Raw genomic sequence first — 27,129 nt, forward strand, 5'->3', positions numbered from 1 at the left:
CTCCTTCCTGCTCTACTCCGCACAGCAAATCATGAAAGATCATTGGAGCTGGAGTCCAAAAATACTGGGAGGAACCCATATTCCTCACACCAGCCTTATTGGATGTTCTTATTAGAATATTAAGATGTTTTGTTTTTAAATTTTCCAGAATCATTCAGGAGAAAAACCATCTAATTTTCAAGATGTCTTAGAAAGTACAAAAGTGTAAAGGTTTCTTTTTCTGTTACTCAAAGGAAAGGAAAGGAAAGGAAAGGAAAGGAAAGGAAATTGGCAAATGTCTTAGAAGTCTCAGCTACCCAAGTAGCTTTGTGTACCATATGTTGTGTACCCCTGCTATAATGAACTCAGCAGTCTTCTCCAGCCTACAAGAATAAAGCAAGAGTTCAACAGACTATCCAATTCATGTCCAACAGTTTTAACCATCCCTTCCCAGTCTTCTTACTCAAAATCTTTATCACAGAGATCAAAAGTCAGTTTAGCTGCATTACGTCTAAAGGAAACACATGGGTGGTGCAGATTCCCTGCCCTGCAAACCTCTAACATTATGGATTTCAAAAGGAAGTTGTAAATATAAGGCATGCTCAAAGCTGATTGATTTCCACACAGACTGGGTGCCATCAGAATGGTGAACTGGCCCAGTTGCACGATGAAAGAGATCCTGCTTCAAGCTGGCATTTTAGTGTGCACATATATAAAATGCTGCGAAAATATATTCAAACCAAAATAGTTTCCCTCAAACCCAAGTGAATTGGAACACTCTGAACTGATTCAAAGCACATGGAGCTCAAGATGTTGAGCCAGTATTAAGTCAAATTCCTTACTGCCCAAATACATCTATCCTCCATTGAACTCAATCAGAACTTTCCACTTCATGTTGCTAATATATCGTAACCAAAACAAGATCACCAGGCAAATCTGACCAGTCACTTTAATCTAAATAATTGCAGAGAAGTGATAACACTGGCCTTATCTACAGTTAAGAGAGAGTACAAACAGTTGCAAATGACCTTTGGAGCAGCACTTATGGCTCCCCCTCTCTGAATCTCCCCTCATATCAGTACTCATGAAATCATGTGCACTTGCTTTCTTTACAAAGCATCAAGTAGGGGGAAAAAAGGAAGAACTCCTACAAGTCATCATCAATCCTCAGATTCTGCCCTTGGAAACACCCAACTTCCCCATCTCATCCAAACAATCAACAACTGTTTTATGAATTCCTATCACACTAAATATTCTAACAAACAATCATTACTTAGCTTCTAGTAGTGGGAAAGAATATCTGTCACATGCTTTCATGTTATCCGTTCATACAAAGGTGCATTTTTCCCTGTTATCTGCTCAATCTTTATGCAGAACATATCATATGGAATCAAATCAATCAGCTTGCAGTTCTATTGCAGTTCTATTCATAAACCTTATTTATACTTTTCAATTATGATAAAAATCACTTGTGGCACATACCCCACACACAGTTCTCAGTCAACCTAGTCATTTTTCATGCAAGTAACTAGAAATCTGCAAAAAAAAAACAAAAAAAAAAAACAACCCAACAATCCCAACAACATATTTTAAAACATGTAGAACACTACATCTACAAGTTATTAGTAAATACCCCAGTAAGATATGTCAGTAATACATTTGTCACTATGTCAGTATTACGGACAACAAATATTTATTCATATTCCAGAGCAGATCTTGGAACACGTTGGCCATGCTAGTTCCAAGCTTCTAGCTGCTTTGGTCCAAAAAGCAATTTTCTAAACAATGTTCCATGTCCCTTTATACTCAGTATGACTGATAACTCTGGGTTGCATCCTGCTGATCTCCTAATAAAAACAATACTGGCAAACAAAATCCCACCATTAAAGGCAGCCCTCCCCATTCATTTTCCAAATGGAGAATTGGATGATTCCCTGGAACAAAACTGGAGGAGAAAGAGGGGATAGAGGACATTGAGGTGGTGGAGGTTTGACAGTGGAAAGAGTTGAAGGAGGTGGGGGAAGAGAGAAAAAGAAGAGTCTGCACATTTGTTTGAAAGTTGATCAAGGCATACGAGATTATTTTGTTATATCTCTTTTATATACAGTCACAAAAAGCTTTTCTTGTCTGATTTTGTTTGCCTTTTTCTTCTTTCCATGGCTAATGAAAGATATCTCCAATGTTATCATGTTTTAAATGTGGCTTTCACATGAGAAGAATAATCATATACGGTAATTTTAGTCTTGAGGAACAGAGGCTGTGTGAGTAGAAGAGCTTCTACAAAACACATTTCAAGACAGAACATTTTCAAAAGAAAAGACAAGGTATATAGTAGGATGTAAATTTTTTGTTTTCCTTACAGTGCTGTAGGTCCAGCGAGACTCCATGCAGTCATTTGTTATTCCTGAGCAGAAGCATGCTTCACAGCCCTGAGGGTTTCCTTGCTGCAGGTTAAAGAAGCCTGGTTTACAATGATCACAGTTCTCTCCTCTGACGTGATCCTGCAAATTAGGCATTACTATATTATTTTTCTATCACACAGTAGGACTGAAACACTTTTCTTTTGTTTTAAAAAAAAACAGAACAAAACAACAACAAAAACCCACTTTCTTTTGAGGTTTTCTGTAAAGTGGGAAAAATATAAAGAAATTCTCTGTCAGGTGCAGAGGTTTCACTTAAATTCTCAAGTTACCTCAAGGTAACGTCTGAGTGCCCCATCACTTCTGAACTCTTGCTATTTGGGTTGAAGTGTATTAGACTCTGCAACACACCTCTCACTCCACTGTTACACTGATATCTGTTAGACTCAGAGACACCTTTGTGGGCAAGGTAGCTATTCCTTCACAAAGTATAGCCTCTGGAGCCTTTTGGAGGACCCTCATGTAAACCTTCTCAATATTTGGATAGATGTCAGATTTAAAGAAGCTAAACAATGTGCATACATAGTTTGCATCCTTCCCCTTTTTCCCCTCTGGAAAACTGCATCTCATTAACAACAGTTCCACTCAGTTTCTTGCACTGAAATTTACAAATAATCAAGAAAAGGAAACTATCACAGAGATTTTATATCTTTTTGTATTTTTTTCCATATTTCTTTGCTAATTCCATAATCTGTGGCCACTGGCCATTCCAGGCTGGGGCTTCTGAGGGACGCTGCCCAAAACGCAGGGATGATAAATTGGATAATCCCTGCCCTCAACTATACATTTCTTTAAGGACAAAGCTAGCAACCATTGCTTCCCCTCCGCTTCCTCTATCCCACTTAAAGTAAGCATGAGGAGCCCACCTTGGATTACCCCTTTCCCCATACTGGAGTCCAACCAGATCAGAAGCCCTTCTTTGCAGTTTGCAGCACCAAGAGAACAATTTCTTCTTGTCTGCTGTTTCTCTCTGACCAAAAATCAGGCATCATCACGGTTATGACTTCAGATGTTGCAGCTACAAACAAGGATATTCTGAATCCAAGACAGTTTCCAAGGTTTTTTGTCCAACAGATTATTCTTTCTCAATTTCTTTTCCTATATATTTTACCCTGAATAATCAGCTACAACAATCTATATTCATAGCATGATTAAAGTACTCTAGCAAGCTGCATTTTATGTGATTTAAGATTTCTTCATCTTTATACATTTATTTTAGTACTTCTTCACTGGTCACCATCTTATTCTCCTGTTCTATAACAATCACCCCATCACTATTCTGCCTGCTGCAGTGAACCAGAATCCAAACACCAAATAATCATTTTACCATAAAGCCTTCACAAAGCCTCAGGAGTAACTTGGCAATAACTAGTGTGATTCGCATACAATTACATCTCAAACAAGATTTAAAAACAGAGAAGAAGTTGGTGTTGCCATTCACCTGATAACCAAATCTAAAACTTTAAAACAAAACCTCTTGCCTACAAAATTTATCTCAGAAACATTTTCAGAAAGATGTTCTTTCTGAAAACGTTGTGCGCATCATCTCCATCTTGGCTGCAGAATATATGCCAGGCACAGATGGACAAACAAGGTTGACTGCAAGCCAAAAAGGGCTAAATGTTCCATGGCAGTGATAGCTGTTCTAAAACAGCCAGGATCATGCAAGTGATGCTTTACTGATCCACATCTAATGCGAGACATTCACTTGCCTGACAGCCAAAGATATAGCAGATAAACATGAAGAATGTGGCTAGAAGCAATTCTTGAATTCTTGATACCTCAGAAGAGGAAAGCAAGTGAGAAATTTTTTTAAAATTTAGATAAAAATCAACAAAGAGAAAATATGAGGGCAGATGTTCAATATGGATTACTATAATCCTACTTATCCTATATCGAGAAAACCCATTTCATGTATCCCTTCTTGTTAGAGATAGCAGCAAACATTATCATCTTCTCTTAAAACCTGTTACCCATATCCAATGCCTAGGAAATAACTAGACTCCTGATCAAAGATTTATGCTACTGTTTTATTTTACAAGTGGAAGGGGCCATAGGAAATCAGAATTCCCATGCCCTAGAGACTCCAAAATGGTTTAATGCAAGTGTACTTTTTTGTGCCTGAAACAAAGTGCCAGGATCCCTATAGCTCCCCCTACCAGTTTCTGCAAATGGCCTTCAGGGGACCTGGAGAATCCTCCAGTCAATGACTCAGGTGGACTGACTTTGAATAGGTCCTAGAGCTGACTAGGCTGTGCAGACAGAGAGTGTGTACCAGAACAGAACCATGAATGAGGATAGTCTCTGCAAGATGTAGCCTTCATTGTTGGTAGCTACCATTTGAACCAACTGAAGCCTCAGGTAAGCCTTGAGACTATCAGAGCTAACAAGTAAATAGGAACCAGAACAGGGCCAGGAGTCTTGTTAAGTTACCACAGTTCCTGAAATGTGGAGACAGGCCATATTGGTGTCCTCCTGTCTCACCACCTAACTACCATACAAATCAACAAATGAAACATGATTGTGATATACCCCAGTATTTATAGATGAAGCTATTTTTCAGGGATGGCCTGAATGTCAAGGTTATTAGTTTTGTTTGCATCAAGTGATTCTGAAAAATTAAGAAACTCCACCACAAAACCACTGAAAGCTCAGAAACAGGATGTTTAATTAGTCTACATTATTTATTGTGGGCAGACGATTCATGATGACTAGTTTGTCAGGAAAGGTCCATTGCTAAATTTGTGCCAGCAATAAGTTCAAGGAAGGCTGCTGCAGCAGAATTCTGCTGATAGAATGGCACAAGGAGAGTCATCTGCCTTGGCATTACTTGAGTGTCTGTACCATCTGAATGAAAATACAGAAGAGGTATGCTGCTGGTGTATCACTCACTTCCACGGGAAGTAATCTTCCTGTCCAAACTGGATGAAGTGATCTCAGAGGCAATGCTAGAAAACTCCAGGACTATAGTTCTCTGGGGCTTTAACAGTCCTACTGATTTAATCCTGCCAGGACACAATCACGACATTCTGGCTACCATGTGTCACATACAGCACTGATGGTACCTGTCTGTCATGGGTTTGGAGGGAAAGTTCCATCCTATGGGGAGTGGAAGGCGGGACATCAGGGGGGAGGAGCTGTACTGTATATATATTTGGAGCTTGTGTGGAGAAGGAGAGTTGGAGTCTGTGTGTCAGACTGGGTACAACTGTTTGTCAGTTAGTACATACCTGATAGGTTCAGGTTTCTATCTAGGTAGCCAGAACTGATAGGTTCAGGGTCTGCGCGTTACCTTAAAGTGTTCAGTGGGAACCAATCTGTTGTATGTGTATGATTGGGACTTTGCCACGTTCCAGTTTCCTATTTACCTGATCCTTTTATTTACCCTGTTTGTTGTTTCAATAAACCTTGTTCTTTTGTTTATTAAAATCCATTCCTGGTCTTATAGGGAATGGTTGGTGGCAGCATAACTACAGGGTGGGATACTCCAGTAGGTCTGGGGTTGCCACATTGATTGGTGTCCAGCGTGTGGGGTATGACTGGTCCAGTTGTCCAGTGGTTCAGCAAAGCCTTGGCAAGTGTGCCCAGAGCAAGGGGGGTCTAGTCAGGGAAAATCTGAGGGCGCGTAGGTAATCTTCTAGGCTTACCTCACGGGGAGGTAGGCTAGTGGAAGAACGTGCAAACTCAGATTGGGGGAACTAGATTAGGGAGCTCTGAGGCAACCCGTGTGGCGGGAAAGGGCTGAGGCAAAGCTGCGTGAAGTAACAGTGATCTAGCCTGTCTGCTGAGAGGCCTAGCAGAGGGGGTGGATTCTACCTGGCAACAGTTGCAAGTTGGTGCTGGAGGAACAGCAGCAGTCTATAGAAGGCTGTTTCTGAGGCAAAAGGAAAAAAGTCGTCATTTTATTTTGAGGCGTGACTTTTGAAGGCAGCCTGTTCTGGGGGGATTATGCCCTTGACTCGAAGCCAAATGGCAGAAATGGGGAAAGTGAGAGAACCACAGGGAGACCAAGGTTCTGAGGAGGAATTTGGCTCAGTGCAGGATGAGAGCACGGGAGAACTGACCTCAGAACTCAGAAAAATGCTCCTAGCCCAACAGCATGAAGTTAGGATGAAACAATTTGAAATGGAAAGGGAAGAGAAACAGGAAAGGGAAAAGGAGAAACAAAGACAATTTGAGTTAGAAAAAATGGCGTTTGAGCTGAAGAAGATGGAAATAATGAGTAGAAATGGGAATAACAATAATAATGAGGGGAACCCAGGGAATGGGGAAGGCAGCCTGTCTAAAACTGACCTGAAGAAATTCCCTGTGTACCACAAGGGAGATTGCCCTGAGGTGTTCTTTTCCCTCGTGGAAAGAGCGTTTGTGGACTCCTCAGTAAGGGAAACTGAGAAGATGACCATTATGCGATCTTTAATCAGTGGCAGCCTGGCAGAAGTCTATGCAGAGATGCCAGTGGAACTGCTGAAGGACTTCGCTGAGTTTAAAAAACTGGTGTTTGCCCGGCATGGGATAAATGCTGAACAGCTGAGGCAAAAATTCAGGTCACTCACAAAAAAACCGGAGCAGACTTTTACCCAAGTGGGGGCCCAACTGGTGAGGTTGCTAGAGAAATGGCTGTCTCAGGAGGGGACAGAGACCTTCCAGCAGCTCAAAGACCTGATAGCGCTGGAACAATTTTATTCAGTCCTGCATGGGGAACTAAAGTTCCATGTGAGGGAGAGGAAACCTAAATCGGTGACAGAAGCGGCAGAGATCGCAGATTTTATTTCCCAAATAAGGAAGCCCTTAGGTGCTGAGGGGAGAACTGTGGGTAAGCCCAAAGAAACCTACAGCAGGTACTCTCAGGGACCAGGGAAAAACCAGCAAGGGGGAGGGGCCCATGTTGAAGGGAAGCCCTCAGACATGAAACCACCAAGACCTCAGATTTTGGAGGGAAAACCAAAACCAGATGAGAAAGACTCCAAGTACAGCAGAAAATGTTATTTCTGTCAAGGAAAGGGCCATCTAATCTCAGAGTGTGAGAAATTAAAGCAGCTAAAGGGAAATTTGCCTCATGATTCGAGTGGAACCAAGCCAAAAGCTGTGTTCTGTGTCCAGACAGAGCAAAGCTCCTTGCCATTGAGGGAGCCTGTTACCATGGCTACTCACTCTGGACCAGTTACATCTGCTGATCAGGCTGGGGGAAATGGTCCTCTTGGGGAGGTCAAGCGCTGCTTACTAGTGAGGACAGATTCGCAATTGTTTGAGACCGCAGGGGTGGACGTAGGAATACTTGACCATCAGTATAGGGGGCTAAGGGATACTTGTTCTCAGGTGACCCTGTGCCATCCAGACATTATTCCTAGGAAGTATATAATCCCAAATGAGAGCCTGAAGGTGGCAGGGATTGAGGGGCAGGTGATCTCACTGCCAGTAGCTGAGGTACCTGTGAGCTTTCAAGGCTGGAGGGGAGTTTGGCGGCTAGCGATTTCATCGACTCTGCCAGCAGCCGTGCTCGTGGGAAATGACCTGGCTGAACATGTGAAACGGGTGCTAGTGATTACACGCTCACAAGCTACCACGGGGACAGTTCAGGGGGGTACTGAAGAGCCCGAGGTTGAAGCAGGTGAGGGTAGTCCCGAAGCTGTGGCAGAAACCTTAACCACAGACAGCAAATTTGGCCAAGAGCAAAAGGCAGACGCCACTCTCCGAAAGTGTTTTGAAAAGGTGACAGACACCCAGCTAACACCTGAAACCCCAGCGAGATTTCGCGAGAAAAAGGGAATTTTATATAGAGAGACCCTGATGAATATCTCAAAAGGGGGAGATGGGATCAGAAGTCAGCTAGTGGTACCTGAAAAGTATCGCCCCATGATCTTACAAAGGGGGCACTCTGACATGTTTGCTGCGCACTTAGGGGTGAACAAAACACAGCAGAGAATCACACAAAATTTTTACTGGCCTGAAATAGGGAAGCAGATCAAGGAGTTCTGTAAACAATGTGATGTGTGTCAGAGGCAGGAGAATAACCGTGACAGGACCAAAGCGAAGTTGTGCCCTTTGCCTGTGATTGACACCCCGTTCAAATGTATAGGAGTGGATATTGTGGGACCTTTGCCCAAGGCCACAAAGAGGGGGAACCGGTTCATTCTCACCATTGTGGACCATGCCACGAGGTACCCCGAAGCCATACCCTTGACTAACATCGAAACTAACACAGTGGCAGATGCCTTGGTGGGGTATATGTCCAGGATGGGATTTGCCTCAGAAATAATCACAGATTTGGGCACATCGTTTACATCAAAGCTCATGAAACGGTTATGGCAAATCTGTGGAATTAAACACAAGGAAACCACTGCCTATCACCCCGAAAGTAATGGGTTAACGGAGAAGTTCAATGGGACTCTGATGCGCATGATTAGGGCTTACTTGGCAGAGAATCCAAACAATTTGGACCAGAAGCTGCAATCCCTTTTGTTTGCTTATCGATCAGTGCCCCAAGCCAGTACCGGGTTCAGTCCATTTGAACTTTTGTTTGGGAGAAAAGTGAAAGGTCCACTTGATTTAATCAAACAGAATTGGGAGCAGATCACCCAGGATGACCCACAAGATGTTGTGATGTATATAGACACTTTAATGAATGACCTGAAGAGAAACCTAGAGCTAGCAGCAGAAAACCTGCAAGCTCAGAAGGTCAGACAGAAAACCTGGTATGACCAGAAATCCAGGGAGAGGCACTTTAACCCAGGGGAGGAAGTGCTTTGGCTTAGGCCCTGCAAAGAGAACAAACTGCAGCTCAAATGGGCAGGACCATACAGGGTCATTTCCAAGATGTCGGATCTGAACTACTATATAGAACAGGAGGAACACCAAGCACGGAGGGTGGTACATGTGAATGCCCTGAAACCCTACTACAGAGGTGAACAGAGGGTTTTATTTGCCATAAAAGCAGCCGAGAGTGAGGAAGCTGAATTACCCTTCTGGGAGGGTAGAGGGGAAGTGAAATACAACCCAGATGAGGTGAAGATCAGTCCTGCACTCACCCAAGACCAGCAGCAAGAACTAAAAGTGCTGCTCACTAAATATCATAAGGTTTTTTCAAATAAGCCAGGGATAGTGAAGGGAGTGATACATCGGATCCACACAGGAGATGCAACCCCGCAAGCAGTATCCCCATACCGAGTGACGGGACCCTATAGGGACAAGGTGCGGAAGGAGCTGGACGAGATGCTTAGGGAGAACATAATCGTCCCCTCTTCTAGTCCTTGGTCCTCTCCGATAGTCCTGGTGGACAAGCCTGATGGGAGCATTAGATTTTGTGTAGATTACTGGAAATTAAACCGCGTAACCACTCCTGATGCCTACCCAATGCCCAGGCTAGACAATCTGATTGAAACCATAGGGGGTTGTCGGTTCATTTCATCGTTGGACCTAGTAAAGGGTTACTGGCAATTAAGGATTGATCCCAGGGATCAGGAAAAGACCGCATTTTGCAGCCCTTTCGGTCTATATGAGTTTAGAGTCCTTAGTTTTGGTCTCAGAAATGCACCAGCCACATTCCAAAGGCTGATGGACCAGACCTTAGCAGGGCTCAGTGACTTTACTGTGGCCTACATTGATGATATAGGGATCTTCAGCAATACCTGGGAAGATCACCTGAAACACCTGGAGATAGTGCTGCAGAGGTTAAGTGCAGCAGGGCTAACAGTAAAGGCAAGCAAGTGTCAGCTGGGTAGCCCAGAAATAAAATACTTGGGTCACATAGTAGGGGGAGGAGTGATCAAACCCCTAGAGGCCAAGATAGAAGCCGTTTGTGATTGGCCCAGACCCAACACCAAGAAAAAAGTCAAATCATTTCTTGGGTTGGTGGGCTACTACAGAAAGTTCATCCCAAGGTTTAGCGAGATGGTGACTCCGCTGACCGATCTGACGCGGAAGAAGACTGATGACCGCATCCCGTGGACCAGCGACTGTGAGGAGGCGTTCCGGAGGTTGAAGGAGGCGCTCATCCATTATCCAGTGCTGCGTGCTCCTGACTTCGACCGGAAGTTCATCATCTACACCGATGCGTCTAAAAGCGGGGTAGGAGCAGTTCTTTGCCAGGAGGATGAAAATGGTGACCAGCATCCAGTGTCCTACCTGAGTAGGAAACTCCAGAAAGGTGAGAGACATTTGGCAACCATGGAAAAGGAGTGCCTGGCCATAGTATACGCGATTCAGAAGGCCAAACCTTACATCTGGGGAAGACATTTTGTTCTGTGCACTGACCACTCACCACTGCAGTGGTTAAAGACAATGAAAACCCATAATAGTAAACTTATGAGGTGGGCTTTAAACCTGCAAGATTTTGACTTTGAAGTGAAGGTGGTCAGAGGGTCAATGAACTGTGTGGCTGACGCCTTGTCAAGAAGACCCGACGAGTGAAGACGGCGAAGAAACCATGGACTGTGTATATTTTGGTGACCAAAAGTTAAATGTACCTGTTTATTGAACAGGCTTGGTTTGTATTAATAAAGGTAACTTAATGTATTGCAAATATTAATGTTTAAATGCATAAGTGATATGTTTGACCTAGAGTGAGTAAGTATGGGTTATGGGATTGTATTATACTGTATAACTGTTTATGTGTTTTGATCCTGGTTGTTTTTTTGGAGAAAAGCACTTTAGCTTTTCCCCCGCAAAACAACTTATAAAGAGGGGAGGTGTCACATACAGCACTGATGGTACCTGTCTGTCATGGGTTTGGAGGGAAAGTTCCATCCTATGGGGAGTGGAAGGCGGGACATCAGGGGGGAGGAGCTGTACTGTATATATATTTGGAGCTTGTGTGGAGAAGGAGAGTTGGAGTCTGTGTGTCAGACTGGGTACAACTGTTTGTCAGTTAGTACATACCTGATAGGTTCAGGTTTCTATCTAGGTAACCAGAATTGATAGGTTCAGGGTCTGTGCGTTACCTTAAAGTGTTCAGTGGGAACCAATCTGTTGTATGTGTATGATTGGGACTTTGCCACATTCCAGTTTCCTATTTACCTGATCCTTTTATTTACCCTGTTTGTTGTTTCAATAAACCTTGTTCTTTTGTTTATTAAAATCCATTCCTGGTCTGTGTGACTCCTTATAGGGAATGGTTGGTGGCAGCATAACTACAGGGTGGGATACTCCAGTAGGTCTGGGGTTGCCACACCATGTAATCACTGGGAGACTGTCTTGATGTACAACATGCCCAATATATGAGGCAGGATTTTGCTAATGGGCAGAAAGAGCATAATCTACGACTGGATGGATTGTCCATCAGCCTCTTGTCATGGACTTATGACCTTCTCGTGAAATTTGGGTTGATACATGAAGAGAGTACCAACATACCCTCTAATTTTTACCTCTGCTGGGCAGGGCTCTGCCTCTCGTGCATGTGACTTCACTCCTGCATGATCGCACAACTCCACCACCACCCCACGCAGGGATCCATTGTGACTGGAACCAAGGGGGTTGAATATGATCGCTGCACGGAGGAGGAAGATAGCTGTGCGGAGAGAGGTGCATCCAGCTGAGACGGGAGCAAAATTCTTATTTTGCCTGTTCTATAAAATTCAAGCCACTGTCCAGAAGTGTTGTTAAGGATGGTAAAGAACTTGTTGCAATCCAGCTCAGAGGAGCTAGGAGTGGAACACTCAGTTGTCTGCTGTAACAAATTTACTAGGCACATCAAGGAGAAAGCTGTTCATATTCACACAGGAGTAAACATTTTACTTGTGGCGACATTTAGGAGTGCTTCCAGAGTACACACTCAGTTTCCAGTGTCTAGTCTGGCTGTAACTATTGTAGCTTAGTGAAGTGGACAAGATGCTTGCATATGCCTGCTCTACTGCATGTAAACTCAGCCTTACTCCATCTTTATCTGATAAGAGCAGCAGAGATCAACTGGGAGTAGCTCTCTGGAGTTGGTCTTTGCCCCATCATGTCAGGGAATGCTGCTTGATGTTTTGAAAGCACTAACGGAGCATCCTCTCCTGAACAGAACCTCCATGGTGAAATCATCAGGAACTTTGGAGGTGGGTGCTCCATTTTTCCTTGTCACTGGAGTCAGGTAAGGTCATGTTGGTAGAATGCAGGCAAAAAAAACTGAATCTGAAGCCCAACATGACAGAGACTCTGGACTGGTGGTTCCTATGCCTAGAAATTGACTAGGCAATGCATCCTGGATGGTATTGCACTCTGCCTGAGGGAGCAGAACACAACTGAGGCATACTCCTGGATTCACTCCTGTTACTGGAAACCTGGGTGAACTCAGTGGCTCAGAGTATCTATGGCCAGCTCAGGTTGGGCTGCCAGGTACAGCTGTTTCTAGACAGGGATAACCTGGTCAAAGCAGTCCATGCACTAGTAACTTTCTGTTCAGAACACTACAATGTGCTCTGCTGCTGAAGATGATACAGATGGTGCAACAAGTACTAAATAAAGCAGCTACCGCTGACAGCATTGCATGGACAAATAAAAGTGGGAGCACTGGATCGTTTGGATAGAGGTTTCTCTGCATTTCAAAAATTCTGAAATAAATGTTATACCACTAGTACTGATTTTTTTGACTTTGGGGTGTCAAAGGTGTTAAGAGAGATGATTAAATGTTTCAGCAAAACAAACAAATTATGCCTCACAAATTATGATCACTCGTTAGGCCCGTTCAGATTGATTATTTTCCAGTCTCATGCTACTTAGGAACGTGTGTGTGTGTGTGTGTGTGTGTGTGTATGTGCGTGCGTGTGTGTGTGTGTGTGCGTGTGTGTGTGTGTGTGTGTGTGTGTGAAATTGTTTCTCTGCTCTGTGATCTCAGATAACCAATGAATACTTCTATTAGTTTAACCATGACCAGATCAATGTCACAGAGTATTGTTCCAGTCGCTTGAACAACATGTTTACAATTTCTCTCATTATGACATCAGCCCTTTTGCAAAGAATTTTACATCTTTTTTTCAAAGGGATATTTGGAAAGCAGAGGGGGGGGGGAGAGTATTTCAGAGGCATTAATATGTTTGCGACATCTGTCCGTCCAATTTGGTTTAGCCCTAGATTAACTGCAATTAATATAAACTGACAGATAGATCAAAATAACAATCTGTTGTAGGTAAGAATAAATACAAAGGGCTTTCTCAGCTTTCTCTTCTTTGCTTAAGTTACTGCCAACAGCTTCTTCTTCTGTAAACAGCTGTTCTGTAAATATTTGTTCTAGAAGCATTTCAGGAACCCACAACCCAATGGAATCATTAAAAATAAGAGTGTTTTTAGACTCTCAAGTATTGTCTGTTTTAGGTAAACACATGGTGTGAATAGCAATAGGAACAGCCACAGCCATGTTTTGTTTCACCAAAGGTACCTTACCGGTAGGATTCCTAATAACTATTCAGGATTAAGAGATCAAATTCACATCAGAAGTACTTACTTCAAGAGGAGGGTCACAACTGTTTGACACTCAGGAACTGCCAGAAGTACTTACAACAGAGGGAATGGATAGAGAAAAAAAAACCTGTTTTATCTTTCTTCACACAGATGAAAAGTTGATGCTCATGGAAAAAAGTTTTGATCCATACCTTGCACCTGCAGGGTCCTTGGCAAGGGTCATCATTTAAGCTGCCTTTGAGAGAGCAATTGCAGGGCACACAGTAAGGAAAGCCTTTGTAACCCAGTGCACATCGATCACACCTCTCTCCTCCAAAGCCAGGTTTACAGTGACAGAATCCAGGAAGCAGGTCTGCAAAGAGAGGAAGGAGGAAGCAGGTTCACTGAGGCATTCATTAACACTGGGGAAGCTGAAATTGGAGGATAATTGTTGACCTGCAATCAATCTCTAATAAAATCAGTTAGAATGAGAATAGTTCATCCTCTCTCCCTCCCATTTTTATGGACACAAAACTCCCAAAATGCATATTTCAATGGCCAGAATATTATTGGTCTTGTAAAACAGAAATAGTGCATGATCTTGCTGAGTGTCCATTGTGCACTTTGACATGCCTGGGTTACACAACTGATTGGTTGCATGTCTGTAAAAGGTGAAAACCACTTGTTTTATTGTCCTTAGAAACAATATATTATAGCAGGATTTGGAACCATTACTTCAAAGTATTCAGCTCCGGAGCAGTCAGGAGAAGGATTGCGAGGCTCAGAGAACAAAGCTGCACATTGGTAGAAGGTATATGATGACATCATTAACCTGCATCTCTACTGGAATCAACCAACCAATTGAGAGACATGGAGTTTCTCCTGTGTAAGGTAGCCCATTTTTTCCTCCAATGCTACACACCATTCTCTCAGGCCCTCCCCCTTCATGTAGAAGTGGGAACCAGGCACTATATCCACATATAAGCTGATGACTTTCCTGTGCCCAAATCACAATGCAACCATAGGCTACCCTTCAGCATGATCATTTCTTAATCTGTTTATCTTTCTTCTGTTCTAGTTTAAAGTCAGTCCAATAGAATTTTTGTTAATGGTGGCACAGATGACATCAATTTGTAATTAATGTTTGTAATAGATGGATAAGTGGCAGCAGAACAGAAACAGAAACTGAGCATTTAGGGTGTATAAGAGAGATTCTAATGATGTAAAACTAATTTTGGAAGTTCTTACTGTGTCTTGAAGAAGTGCCACTAGAGAATTTGATCTTCATTGATCATTAAAGACATGACCAGCTTAGTATGGCTAACAAACCCTTAATTCTGCCATCTTCTGCTTTTTCACTCACATTCTTTCCTGTCCTGATATTCTTTATCTTTCCCTCTCCTCTTTCTCTTGTCTCCCCTTCTACTAATTTTCTTTAGCTCTTCTGTTTCTCTCTCTCCATTCAATTTTTCCCTCTGTTCACTGTCTTTCCTTTTTCCTGGTACTAGGCAGCATGACTGTTCATCTCCTGAATAATTTTTTTTCTTGAAGCATTTGGGGATCTTCAGTCACTCCTGGACATCTTTTTGCCTGTCATCCCTTTGACCACATGGAACTGCCTAGAAGCTATTCTGAGAACTGAACATTTCATGACCTCATGGCAGTTTTCTCTCTGATTGTTACATACACACTCCTTTGTCAGTCCAAAAATTGGCTAGATTAGAAAATCTTTACCTTCATCACACATTAGTGCTCTTTCTCCTACACTTAATTCCCATTGTTTTTTCTTAAACTGGATTCTTGCCTCGAGTCCCCTTCACCCATTCTGTTTCCCCTCTCTTCACTCTATTTCCTGCCACTAAGGAGCCAAGCAACCCTTCACCTCTGTGTCTCTAAACTCTTTGATGAGTTCTTAACCATGCAGAAAGAAGCACATGTTGAGTCGTTTAAAGGCCCTGCAAAAAACAAAACAAAACAAGTCTTCCAGGCCTCCTTCCAACATGTTTTTTTAAAAGGTTAGACTAGGAATGTCAAGTGTCTAAAGACGATAGAGAGTATAGTAAGATATTAACTAAAATTCATGAATATTTTAACACATCTCAGGATACTCTTAATTTCCATGAAATTTCATATGGCTATGTTGTCAGTCTTTAAAGTAGGAGACAGAAAGATGGATGTCCACACATGCACTTTTCCTGTTATCTACACAGAGGAAAGATAGGATTTGAATACTGATTGATCAAAAAATACAACCCTTTCTGGATGTGTTCTAAACACTGATCACTTTGTTTTAGTATATCTAACATAGCTTTTGGGGGAGTAGGGAAGACTGTAATAAGAAAAAAAGTAAACGACTGTTAGACAAGTGATGACATCCCAAAGAATTGTTAAGAAATGGTTGTTAAGCATACTTTAAAAAGGAAGATTTACACTGTGCAGTAAGAGATGGTCAAGCTAAGTATTTCTGGCACAGAGTATCTATAAAGCCACCTTCTGGTCAGTTTGCAGACTTTGGCATTTGTAAACATGCTACAAAAATTATAACATTTTATTAACAACTCTGCAGCAGCAGACACTTGTACCAGCACTACTGCAATATGACCACAGAATACATTGTTGACATTTTAGCTGGATCTCATAATCCTTTGTCTCCAATGTACCAAAAATACAAGATGTGCAGGCTTTAACTTTGGAGGGAATCATACATTGTCATCCTTTCCCATTACACTCTAGGATTAAGGCCTTCTTAGTCTTACTTGGTTTGACAGGCACATCAGAAGTATGCTTTCATTCTTCTCCAATGAAATATTTTTCCATACAAGAAACAGCAATCACCAACGAACTCAATTCCAATATATCTAATGTTCATTCATACTGATTTGCAAATACAGAGACAAAATCCATTAGGAAAACAAATGCATTTTCCAACCCATCTGTCAATTAAGCAACACCTTTTTTTAAAGCTTACATAGATTGAAGAAAATTGCCTTTTTTGGTACACTATAAGGAGAACATGCATTTCCCCCAACTTCATGGGAGGAATTTGTAAGAGTGATTCTACCCTGTAGGCACTGTGTTTTCTTTGCTTTTTTCCCTTCTTTTCTGCTTCAAATTTCTTATGGCTATCCCTCAAGAAAAGATTGGGCAAGGACTTGGATATATTTTGATTTCAGTTGCTAAAGCCAGGTGTTTTCATCCTGTCTTAGAATGAGTTCACTGAGGAGAAGAAAAAGAATTGGTTGCCTCAAAAAGTAAGGGACCTAAAAACTACATCTGTCTCACTGAACTATCTTTCATTAAACTGGGGCCAGTATACAAAGAAGCAAATACGTAAGGTCTGCTTCTGATGCATCTCTTTTCACTCACAAGGGAATCACCAAATCATACCCGGGGGGGGGGGGATGCCTAATTTGGGAAGTCCTTACATACTGTGTATGCCTCCTTGTGAAAAACATGGCTAAGTGAGACTGCTCAAATGATCCTCAATTTACTTGGGATCCAAAAGAAATAAGAAACTAAATGCTTAGGTGTCATTGAAAACAGCATCATGCACATTGATGTCTAGCAGAACTTTTCTACATTCTACTCCATGTTTCGCGAGACAGGCAGTAGCAAAAACTATGAAGCCATCAGTAACATAGCTACTCAGAACTAATTACTTTTCCTGCAAAAGATTATGATGAAATTAAGTTTTAAAAGAAATATAGGGCCGAAAAAAATTAGTTTATTGTTGTAACAAATAACATTATCAAGTGACTTTCAGAAAGTATTTTTAAAGGGCATTTTAAAGCATGTTGACAGGAAGTTTTCAGGCTTTGTACCATTTTCTTATGAATCATACAGTGTTTTGCTTAAAGAAACTCAACATAGATTAATGAACTCTGCAACAAATGATATATAAAAATTTGTGCTTTGGCACTGCAGTGTATAACAACAAGCTATAGGAATGAATTATTTTTTAAAAGTAACTTCCAAAGCTCTGACCAAGACACTGGTACTAAATGGGGAAAATGGTGAGACTTGAACTTTCTAGTAGCATACCTAGTTTGCCCCGAGCCTCTCTGTAGATATATTTTTGTGCTTCAGCACAAGGCTACTGTCCTCATGTTTTAAGATAAAATTCCATACTGTAATCTGTTCATCAGGCTACTTCTACCTCTGGACCAGCAGTGTGTGGTTTTGCCATGCTCCTGTTTAATTTTTCCATTTCTTCACTCTTGCGTTCAGAGGTAACACCATCTGTCACCAGGATAATGCAATGTGTCCACAAGAAAAATTATCCTTGTAAGAATTATAGCAAACCAACCTAATGTTAGGAACAGCAAGATCTAAAACTGCACTTAGTGGTTTGCAGGCTGCAATAGAAACTATTTATGTTGTTATCAGATGATGCCTCTTATACTCACGAGTTTATGAGTTAATGCATGGGCAGATAAATGTGACACCTCACAAAAAGCCTTGTTCTGGCTTTCAAGTGAAAATAAGAATAGAGCAAAGAATCGTGGAGATCTCAATTATTTCTAATAGCGTCTCCAGAGGAGCAACCTCCTTGCTCTTGGCAAGAGGATAAAAACTTCTTTACAAGGATACAAATGCTTGGTTCAGAGGTACAACTCTTTTACCAGAATTAGAATGTGGACTGCACACTAGGGAAATGGGTTGGATGCTTAGGCTGTGTGCATTTTTGTACAGATCTGTGAACAATACCTTTCTCCCCAAAAAGAACAAGAAAGAGAATGAAAGAAAAATTAAAATCCCATGGGGAGAGATTCCCAATGTCTCCTTCCCCCCCCCATATCCCCCACTGCAAATGTCAGAACAACTGAAAGAGAATATGAGAGACAATGGCAAGGAAATCTCTTAGGCCTCATGAGGAAGAGCGTACTGCAAAAACACAGGCAAGCAGATTTGAAAAAGCCTCCCGTGAGATGGTATTTCTGAAAAGACCAGCATAGCGGAAAGAGGTTACTAGTGAATGTTCTTTTTAACAATGACATACATAATGTTTAACTCTGTGACTTGAGTCAGGAATCTCACCTCCTATAGCGTGTTTTTCATCCTTGACACAAGTGCCGTCTAAAGAGCCAATGGAATAACAATTACACGGCTGGCATGGTTTGCGTTCACTTGGTAGTACCTATGAAAACAAAAGCAAAAGCAAAAGGGTTGCCAAGTGAAGCTTAGCAACACTGGGATACACAGGCCCAACTATATGTTATTCAAAATTGGATGGCATTCCACAATCTTATTTCTCTAGTTTTCTTCCCACTGACAATTGAAATAGTATCTCTCTGCTCTGGGAAACATCTTCCTATGGACAGAAAAGAAGTGTTTACAGAATTACATCTTCTCTTAATTCAAAATATAATATTAAAGTGATACCCTGATCCTCCTGGGTATTCTTCTACATGAACACAATTTACTTTCACATGCTTATGAATATCTGCCTTACTGACTCCCGATTATGAGGAGTAAATAGTAGGCTTGAAATATTAGAATTTAACCTCCTTCAATTGAAAATTTTCATTTTCTTTCTTTCTTTCTTTCTTTCTTTCTTTCTTTCTTTCTTTCTTTCTTTCTTTCTTTCTTTCTTTCTTTCAAGCATTTATATTAAGGCATTTGTTGGACTGGCTTGTAAGAGTTCCAGATCTACCATGGAATGTGAAGCAAGAATTTCAGCACCACTGAACAGTTACAGTGCTTATGGGGAGTAACTGTGTGAGAGCACAGCATAATCGAGTTATTTCACATAGTTCTTTGTCATTCTTTTGCCCAGTTTTAACAGTGGTAGCAATCAGGGCAAAAAAATTCTAAGAATACAGTGTGAGCTTCAGTTAAAATCATCTCTCTACTTATTATATTGCTAATGTGACCCTGGTAGCCTCTTGCCTAATCCTCCCTTTGCTTTTATAATTTGATTACTTGAATCTTAAAATCTATTTCTTTTGTTTGAGTGTATGTGCCTATTAAACAATGAAACATTCTATTCTTTTCCACCTGTCCCACTGGCCCTACTGTTAGGTGTCTGACTTCTTTCTTGAAGTTACGGTTTTCACCTCTATTTCTTTACATTTCAGTGACATACTCTGACGTTTACATTTACTCGTTGTACTATACAGTGCAGTAGCACCAAGTCTGAAATCTGACCTGCAGAAATACTCTTCAAGACTATAGTATAGTACCACCCCCCCCCCCAAAAAAAGGGTGTTCTGGGAAGATCATTTTTGATTTAGGTTCTGTTCTCTGCCTGTCCACTTCTGCAAAGCACTGCTCCTGTCTGCCTGCCCAGTGTCCACTGTTCAGAGCAAAACTTTAACTTATCCTCCTAATTATTGGGTTGCCTTTTGTTTTTAATCACTCTTCTTAAAGCAGTTCATCAGCTGTGAACTTATTGGTCTAAGGGTTCCAGGAAGTTTCTACAATAGTAGGGGAACAGTGAGATAATGAAAGCAGCATAAATGGGGGAAATCTGGTACATAGCTGAGTATACATGTTTTCAAGGAACATTGCCCCATATACCCTTGATGCTATGTGAAACCCTGTCTTCCCTCTTTCCAAATTCGAAGTACATCTGTGCACAGTTAGAGCAGTTCATGCTGTCTGATGCAAGTCAGTGGGAAGCTGCCAATCCAAATTTACAAATCTATTAAGATTGAGGGCCCAACTTTGAATTGGATATGATTTAGGCTGAATCACTTCAGCCTAAATTGGATTCCACCACAAAGTACTGATTCTGCTTCCAAACTGAAAAAGCAAACCTCAGGACAGACCTAAAATTTTAATTTGCCTTTCTATTCAGTGGGTCTCTTAAAACAATTTATCATAGATTAAAACAATTTCTAAAATAATATTAAAACATTCAGTAAAGGCAGATCCAAATCTAGCACCTGAAACTCAACTATAGCCTGTAGTCCTGGACTATAGTAAGTAGAATTGTGCATACTTTACCCCCTTTGGCCTGAAATACCCATCAATGCAGGTTTCACAGTTGATGCCTGCAGTGTTTTGAGTGCAGTTAACACAAACTCCACCCCCATCATATTTTCCATGGATATTCAGACTCTGCTTTTTGTCTGCCACTGTTTGATCATAGTAACATTCTTCAGCTTTCCCATGACAATTGCAGGCTGTGGAGAAGAGTGAGAGAGAAACAAAATAAATGTGTTAGTAAACATCACGTCTAGCTTGCAGATATGTAGAAACAACATTTTTGCCAAAGTATACTATGCATACGGGGGGGGGGGGGGAATGCCAGAGCCCTCATTCACAGAGTTTTTTCAGTCTCTTTCATTAACGAGGTATCACATAGGAAAGGTACCCAAGTATTCATTTGGATAGTTCCTTTCCAAATAATTCTTCAGTGTGTTTCCAAGTCTCAAATAGCAAAGTACCTTTTGGAAGCCAGCACATACATACACAAATTGAAAAGCACAAGGGTTATTCATAAAAAATTCTGAGAGAAAGCCACTGCTTTTGGAAATGCTGTTTGTACGCCAGCTTTGTGGAACCAGCTGAACTCTTACGGAGTTTGGAATAAAGGATTTTTTTTGTACTACAGTTCCCAGAATCCTTCAGTTGGCATGACCTAAAGAAATAACCCTTGTAAGCTCCTGCACTTTGATAATTACTTTGCAATATAGCACAAACAGAATCATTTACAATTTTTTTCCAATATAATTACTACATGCTGTGTGAACCCAAAGAAAGCCAAGCAACCCTGAAAGGCTAAAATTCAACCAGCACTGTTTTCTAATGCACTGTCGTGCTTAAATTCACCCCCACTGAAATTAATGGATTTTAAAGTGTTTTATGTATATAAAGAAAAACATCCACAAGAATAGTTGAAAAATCCATAAAAACTCCTGAAGGCTTTTGAAAGAAATACAGATTTAACCTAGAGTCATTATCACAGGTGATTTTATTACTGGAGGTTTACTATGTTCATTTCCACATTTCAGTTAATAACTGGCTGTTTAAATACGAAGCTCATTTTCCCAGACATTGGCCAGAATCCTGTTGCTTAGTGTAATGAATCATACTAGAGTAAACACACTGCATCAATGGTGATTTAATAAGTCAGCTCCTTTACATGTTCCACTGATTCAAATGGGCTACTCATGAAACCCTCTTGATTCAATGGGTCAACTCTAGTGTCATTTATTACACTAAACAACAGAATTTGGGCGAGTCTCTCATCCAGCCCTAGATATGTTACGATGCATGCGAAGATTATTTCTTTGTATTTATAACAAATGTCATAAACAACAAAATCTCATCAAATTTCCCATTACCTTCGCACTCATGCTTTACAAGAAAGGTCCCAGCTTGCCAAGGTTTTTGATTAAACCCAGGACAACACCTATCACAACTTTCTCCACAGGTGTTGTGCTCACATTCACAAGACGACCTCTGAGAAATGTAAAGAAAAAGTTAAAGAGATTAGAGAAGCTAAAAAGAAACATCCTGGACAATGAGAAAATATAAACAGTGCTCTCCTGGTAGGATTCTGGATGTGGTAGAGCTATAAAGCTGAACAGAGTAGGTCCACACAGAGGTGATACCCTGGCCTACATGTTTTGTCACTCCGGCCTTGCCAAATGCCAGCAAGAGCCTGCGGAACGTGACTTGAAATATATGAGAAATGCATTTTCTCCTCCCCACCTTTGTCTTGCTTATGGCATTCTCGAGGGTGCCAAATTACCTACTAAAGTTGTACTCAGTTTTGACATGGCTAATTAAACTTAATGTACATGCCCCATTTTATTCCCTGTTGCTGATATAATCACTTTGGTACTGGGACTGGGCCAAGGAGAAACCAACAAGCATATACTGAAGGGTATGGAAAGATTATCTGGATACCTGTAACTGCTATTCCCCAACAGCAGTGCCTCTAGTTGGAACATCCCCAGATGATCTTAGACCACAACTCCCAGAAATCCTGGCCAGTACAGCTAGTGATGAAGGCTTATGAGATTTTTAGTCCAAGAACATCTGGGGACGCAAGGCTGGGAACCAGTACTCTAGTGAATCAACTCCTTTCCTGTGAAATGCCCTTACATTTTAGGGCTGAACCAGATCCCACAAAGAGCTCATTGTTAGAAGTGGCATTTCCTTAAGTGCTAAAATCTTTTTAAGCATAATCACACTATCTTGCTTTGTTTTGTGTTTGTTATCAGAAATTAAAACACTGGGGGTTGGTTTTGTTTTGTTTTGCATTCTGATTCAGCAAAGACATTGGGAGACGATTACGTAGCTCAAGAAAATAGTGGCATGTTTTATTCTTCTAATGACATGCTATCTAGAGAGTGTGACATGACTTTCGGTGACAAGCAGCTACACTTTTCTTTCTCCAGTCTTTGTTGAAGTCCTTTCTTTCATGCAAGCATTTCCTAACTGATGCTTCAGAAGTAATTTCTTGTAATAGCAACCACAAGAAGATAAAGCAACCACAAGAAGATAAAGCTTGAAATGTGCCAATGAAATATGCATCAATGAATGCACATTTTTACACTACAATGCACTTTCTGACATTGTTATGAAACAGTATAAAATATATAGGACCTTAATTACTGGCCAGAATCTTGTTTTGTTCCATGTCTTTGCTTAGATGTGTGTAAAAAGCCCACAAGAAACTATTTTTGTCACACTGCCCATATACTGTGTTAATGTTCTTTTTAAAAATAATTATGATTTTGTTGTTAAATTGTGTTAGAAATAAAGACATCCTAAAAATAATTAATGGAAGGTTCAATTTATTACCAGTAAGTTATTTTAGGCTTAATTAAAGGTGTCTATAGCTCTCCTACGAGCTCAGCTGAAAGTTCTTAACCAAGATGTTTTTAGGTCAAATTAAGCTCCAAAATATGGAGCAGTAAGGGACTCAAAGGGGGCTTAATCCTTTGCTGCTGCAGGTTCCACACTCAGTGGCAGCAATGAGTGGTACTCCTTAGGGTCAATAGCTGTCACTTTTAAAAATCAGATTCCATTTGGGGACCACACAGAAGCCCTATTCAAACATTAAGCCTGGAAGTGAGGACTCAAAGATGGTGGCAACAAGAATAGGCATCTAAGACCCATCTCAGTGCCCAGCAGTCATGGAGGCTTTCTTAGCAAGCCTCCCAATCCCAGAAACAGTGTAAGTATATTCAGCTGAACACACAAAGGCCTATCCAGACCTTCATGTTGAACATGCAAAAGTCTGTGTAATTTCCAGGTGGGATGGAATGATGGAGGTAGAGATTACTTGTGTCCCTGCAGTACCATCTCCCTCTAACCCCTACACATGTTCAGTCAATTCCTGAACAGAATTTATGTGGCAATGCATTAGCATTCTGAGAGAACTTGTCAGGAGGCAGGAAAAAAAATGCTGGCCACTATGAATTCTACTTCTCCTGTCCAGTGGCCCCAACATTTTTTTAAAAAAATATGTTACTTACTTAGTGTCCCGTAGTGTACTCTCTGGGTGGTTTACACCCAGGTGTTTTGGGTGGTTTACAATTATGTACCATACACATTTTCCCCCTGAAGGTGGGTACCCAATTTACTGACCTTGGAAGAGTAGAAGGCTGAGTAAATCTCAAGGCCTGGGACTGAACCCGGGTTGTGATCAGAGTATCGGCTGTAATACTACAGTTTAACCACCGTGCCACAAGGCTCCTTGCATTATCCTTTCAACCTTTGTTTTCAGTAGGACTGTCAATAATATACTCATCATGTCTTATAGGAAAAGGAGAATTATTACTTGGATTTTCATGAGCTTTGTGAGTTTTCAAAGTCTGGTTGTCAGCAAACCAACTTTCTTCAAAGGTATTTTGTTTCACTGCTACACAAATCTCTGTTTTCAAGCTGTGGGGTAAACAATCTTTTGATATAATGAAATGGGAAAAGGAAGTTGATGGAGCAGGAGATCAAAAGAAATGGACCAATATATGAAATGTATCCTGTCTTTCTTCAGCATCTATTAATATTGGAGATACAATTTAAAAAGTGATTAGAAGATGGATTCTATTAGCAAGAAACTGTCAAGTAAATCAGGGCTGAAAAACTTCCACAATTTCTGGGTTCATATTTAATTCCCTTTAGCTCACCAGAGGCCATCCCTGGTTCCACTGCCAAACTTGTCAGAAAATTTTGGAGGCACAGTGGCAGCAAAGAAAGGCCATATTTCCATTCAAAAACTAGGTGCACTGAGAGCACATGCCTTATTTCAAAGCACAGGCACATTTTCATGGGGTTACCGAGAGAACAATTGTGCTTTCAAATAAGACACCCTCTTGTGGCTTTTCCTGACATCACCAGATTTCTGTGGTGCTGTGGCAAGGGGCAGCAGGGGATAGCAAAATTGGTTGGGGACCCTGGTGTGTGTGTGTGTGTGTGTGTGTGTGTGTGTGTGTGTGTGTGTGTGTGTGTGTGTGTGTGTGTGTGTGTGTGTGTGTGTGTGTGTGTGTGTCATATTTAACAATAACAAAATGTAGACTTCCCTTCTTAACATTCAGGTAATTAAAAAAAATACATACATTTGTTGCTAGATTCAGTGGGCATGCCTTCGCGTGGCCATAACAGATGCACATTCCTCCAACAGATATATCTTTCACGGAATAATAATACTGCAAGAAAATAGAAAATAAACAAACAAAACTCAAAGTACACAACTTTATAGTTTGTAAGTTCCTGGTGTGCCTAGTGCATGCATAGTGAAACTGAGCTGGCTTGCAGCCAGGATCACAAGCTGCCTGAGTCTTACACATGTTCAGGAATTGCAAAATAGCATGGCAGAGTGGCTAGAGTAACTTCAAATCAAGAATAAACAGAAGTACCAGAATTTACCGGCAGCAAGTGACAAGTAATGTAATGCAGGAAGGGTAAAGGTTTCCTGAAGTTACTTTACTGGTGCAACGAGTAATGTTTTGTAGTAAGTTTCAAAAACGTTTTCTAAAAGAGATTTAAAAGCATTTAAGTAGCATTTTGATGCAAACTTCATGCAGAAATTAAATTGCATGCCTCACCACAATGTATTGCTGCTGACTAATGAGGTGCTGGTCATTTTATTAGGCATAGGCCTGTTGTGTAATTAGACACATCTGATAGTGTAACTGGTGTATCATTATTAATAGCAATTTGCTGCAGTGAGTTACACAATATAACTTATGGATATGTAGATCGCCAACAGGATTATGACCAGTATTTTACTGCTTGTTTTATCTGACTTTTATCCTTTATTTCCCCTAGAGCTGGGACTCAGGCCATTTTGTAAGACTTACTACAGGTAGAGATGGAAATAGATAAAAGCAGGTACAGGAAAGAGCTTCTAATGCTAAAACACAATTAAGAACTGTAATATTAAACTGCTGTTCAGTTAAAAATCCCATCCTTAATGTTTGTACTCTACAGAGTGCAGACATTAGAAACCTCTACAGAGCCCACATGAGGAGTACGTATCTATGCGTTTGAGTCATAATCACCGACATGAATAAAACTCTCCATGAAATACATAATTATTTGCTTATTTCACTCTTTATTTAGAGGTGTGGTTCTTTATTTATTTCACTCCCACAGCTGAAAATAAAGTGTTTCAAATGTTTCTTCCTTGGCTGGTGGCATGTCAGGACTTTTTTTTCCAAAGTGGCTTTTGCATAGAAATGCTGTGTAAAATACAAAGTTCTTGCACAAAATACCCAGAAGTTCCACAAAGCATAGGCTTTGGATAACACCGATGTTGACCAAAAGCAAGCAAACAAAAAAGCACTGGTCTTGTCATTCTTGTGCTGCAGCCAAAACTCCCACAGCAGCTGGCAATTATTTCAATGCATTGAGGCATCCTTTTTCATTTAGATTGAGAAGATTTGTGAGTATAAGTTACATCCTTCGCCTACTGGAACATTTGACTTTTTTCCCCTCTCTAAATAGCAGAGCCAGATGGCATCATTATTGGGAGTGAGCAGTTTCAAAAGAAGGGGAAGGAAAGAGGGAAAAACAATAAGGCTCCTGGAGCTCATAATTCCTAGAAGACCACACTCTCTGTGGATCTCAGCCAGCAGCATCAATAGCAACCCCTCCCCCCCACACACACACTGCAAACAAGAGGCTGTAAAATCTTTGCCAGGACTTACCCTCCTGGTAACTATTGGGTCAATTTCATTGGGGTCTTTGTGCATCAGCATCATTAAATCAGCATTCAGTGTCCGTATCCTCTGATATCTGAGGCGAATATAACGAGCAGAGGTAAATTCTAGCAGAGCCGGAGAAGGGTCATCTGCACTTGGCCGTCCATTGATCAAAGAGGTATGAATCTAGAAAACAGGATACAGAATGAGAGTGTGTGAATGAGAGTTCTCAGTTTTTTCTAGACTACCAGAGCTGCAGTGCCCATTCAAGTATA

The 27,129-nt window shown here is 41.1% G+C and overlaps 1 protein-coding gene across 1 annotated transcript in view; it reads right to left on the reverse strand.

Moving 5' to 3' along the window:
• LAMA2 (laminin subunit alpha 2) overlaps positions 1-27,129 on the reverse strand; it is a 535,204-nt gene that overhangs the window by 310,863 nt on the left and 197,212 nt on the right. Inside the window, exons 5-11 of the mRNA XM_072996866.2 lie at positions 26,861-27,040; positions 25,268-25,357; positions 22,043-22,160; positions 20,700-20,878; positions 18,789-18,888; positions 13,964-14,124; positions 2,340-2,480 (exon numbers count right to left, since the gene is read on the reverse strand). Coding sequence (XP_072852967.2) covers positions 2,340-2,480; positions 13,964-14,124; positions 18,789-18,888; positions 20,700-20,878; positions 22,043-22,160; positions 25,268-25,357; positions 26,861-27,040 — 969 coding nt within the window. The remainder of the gene's footprint in view (positions 1-2,339; positions 2,481-13,963; positions 14,125-18,788; positions 18,889-20,699; positions 20,879-22,042; positions 22,161-25,267; positions 25,358-26,860; positions 27,041-27,129) is intronic.

Source organism: Pogona vitticeps, chromosome 1 (genome assembly GCF_051106095.1).
Source record: "Pogona vitticeps strain Pit_001003342236 chromosome 1, PviZW2.1, whole genome shotgun sequence".
Classification (NCBI taxonomy): Eukaryota; Metazoa; Chordata; class Lepidosauria; order Squamata; family Agamidae; genus Pogona; species Pogona vitticeps.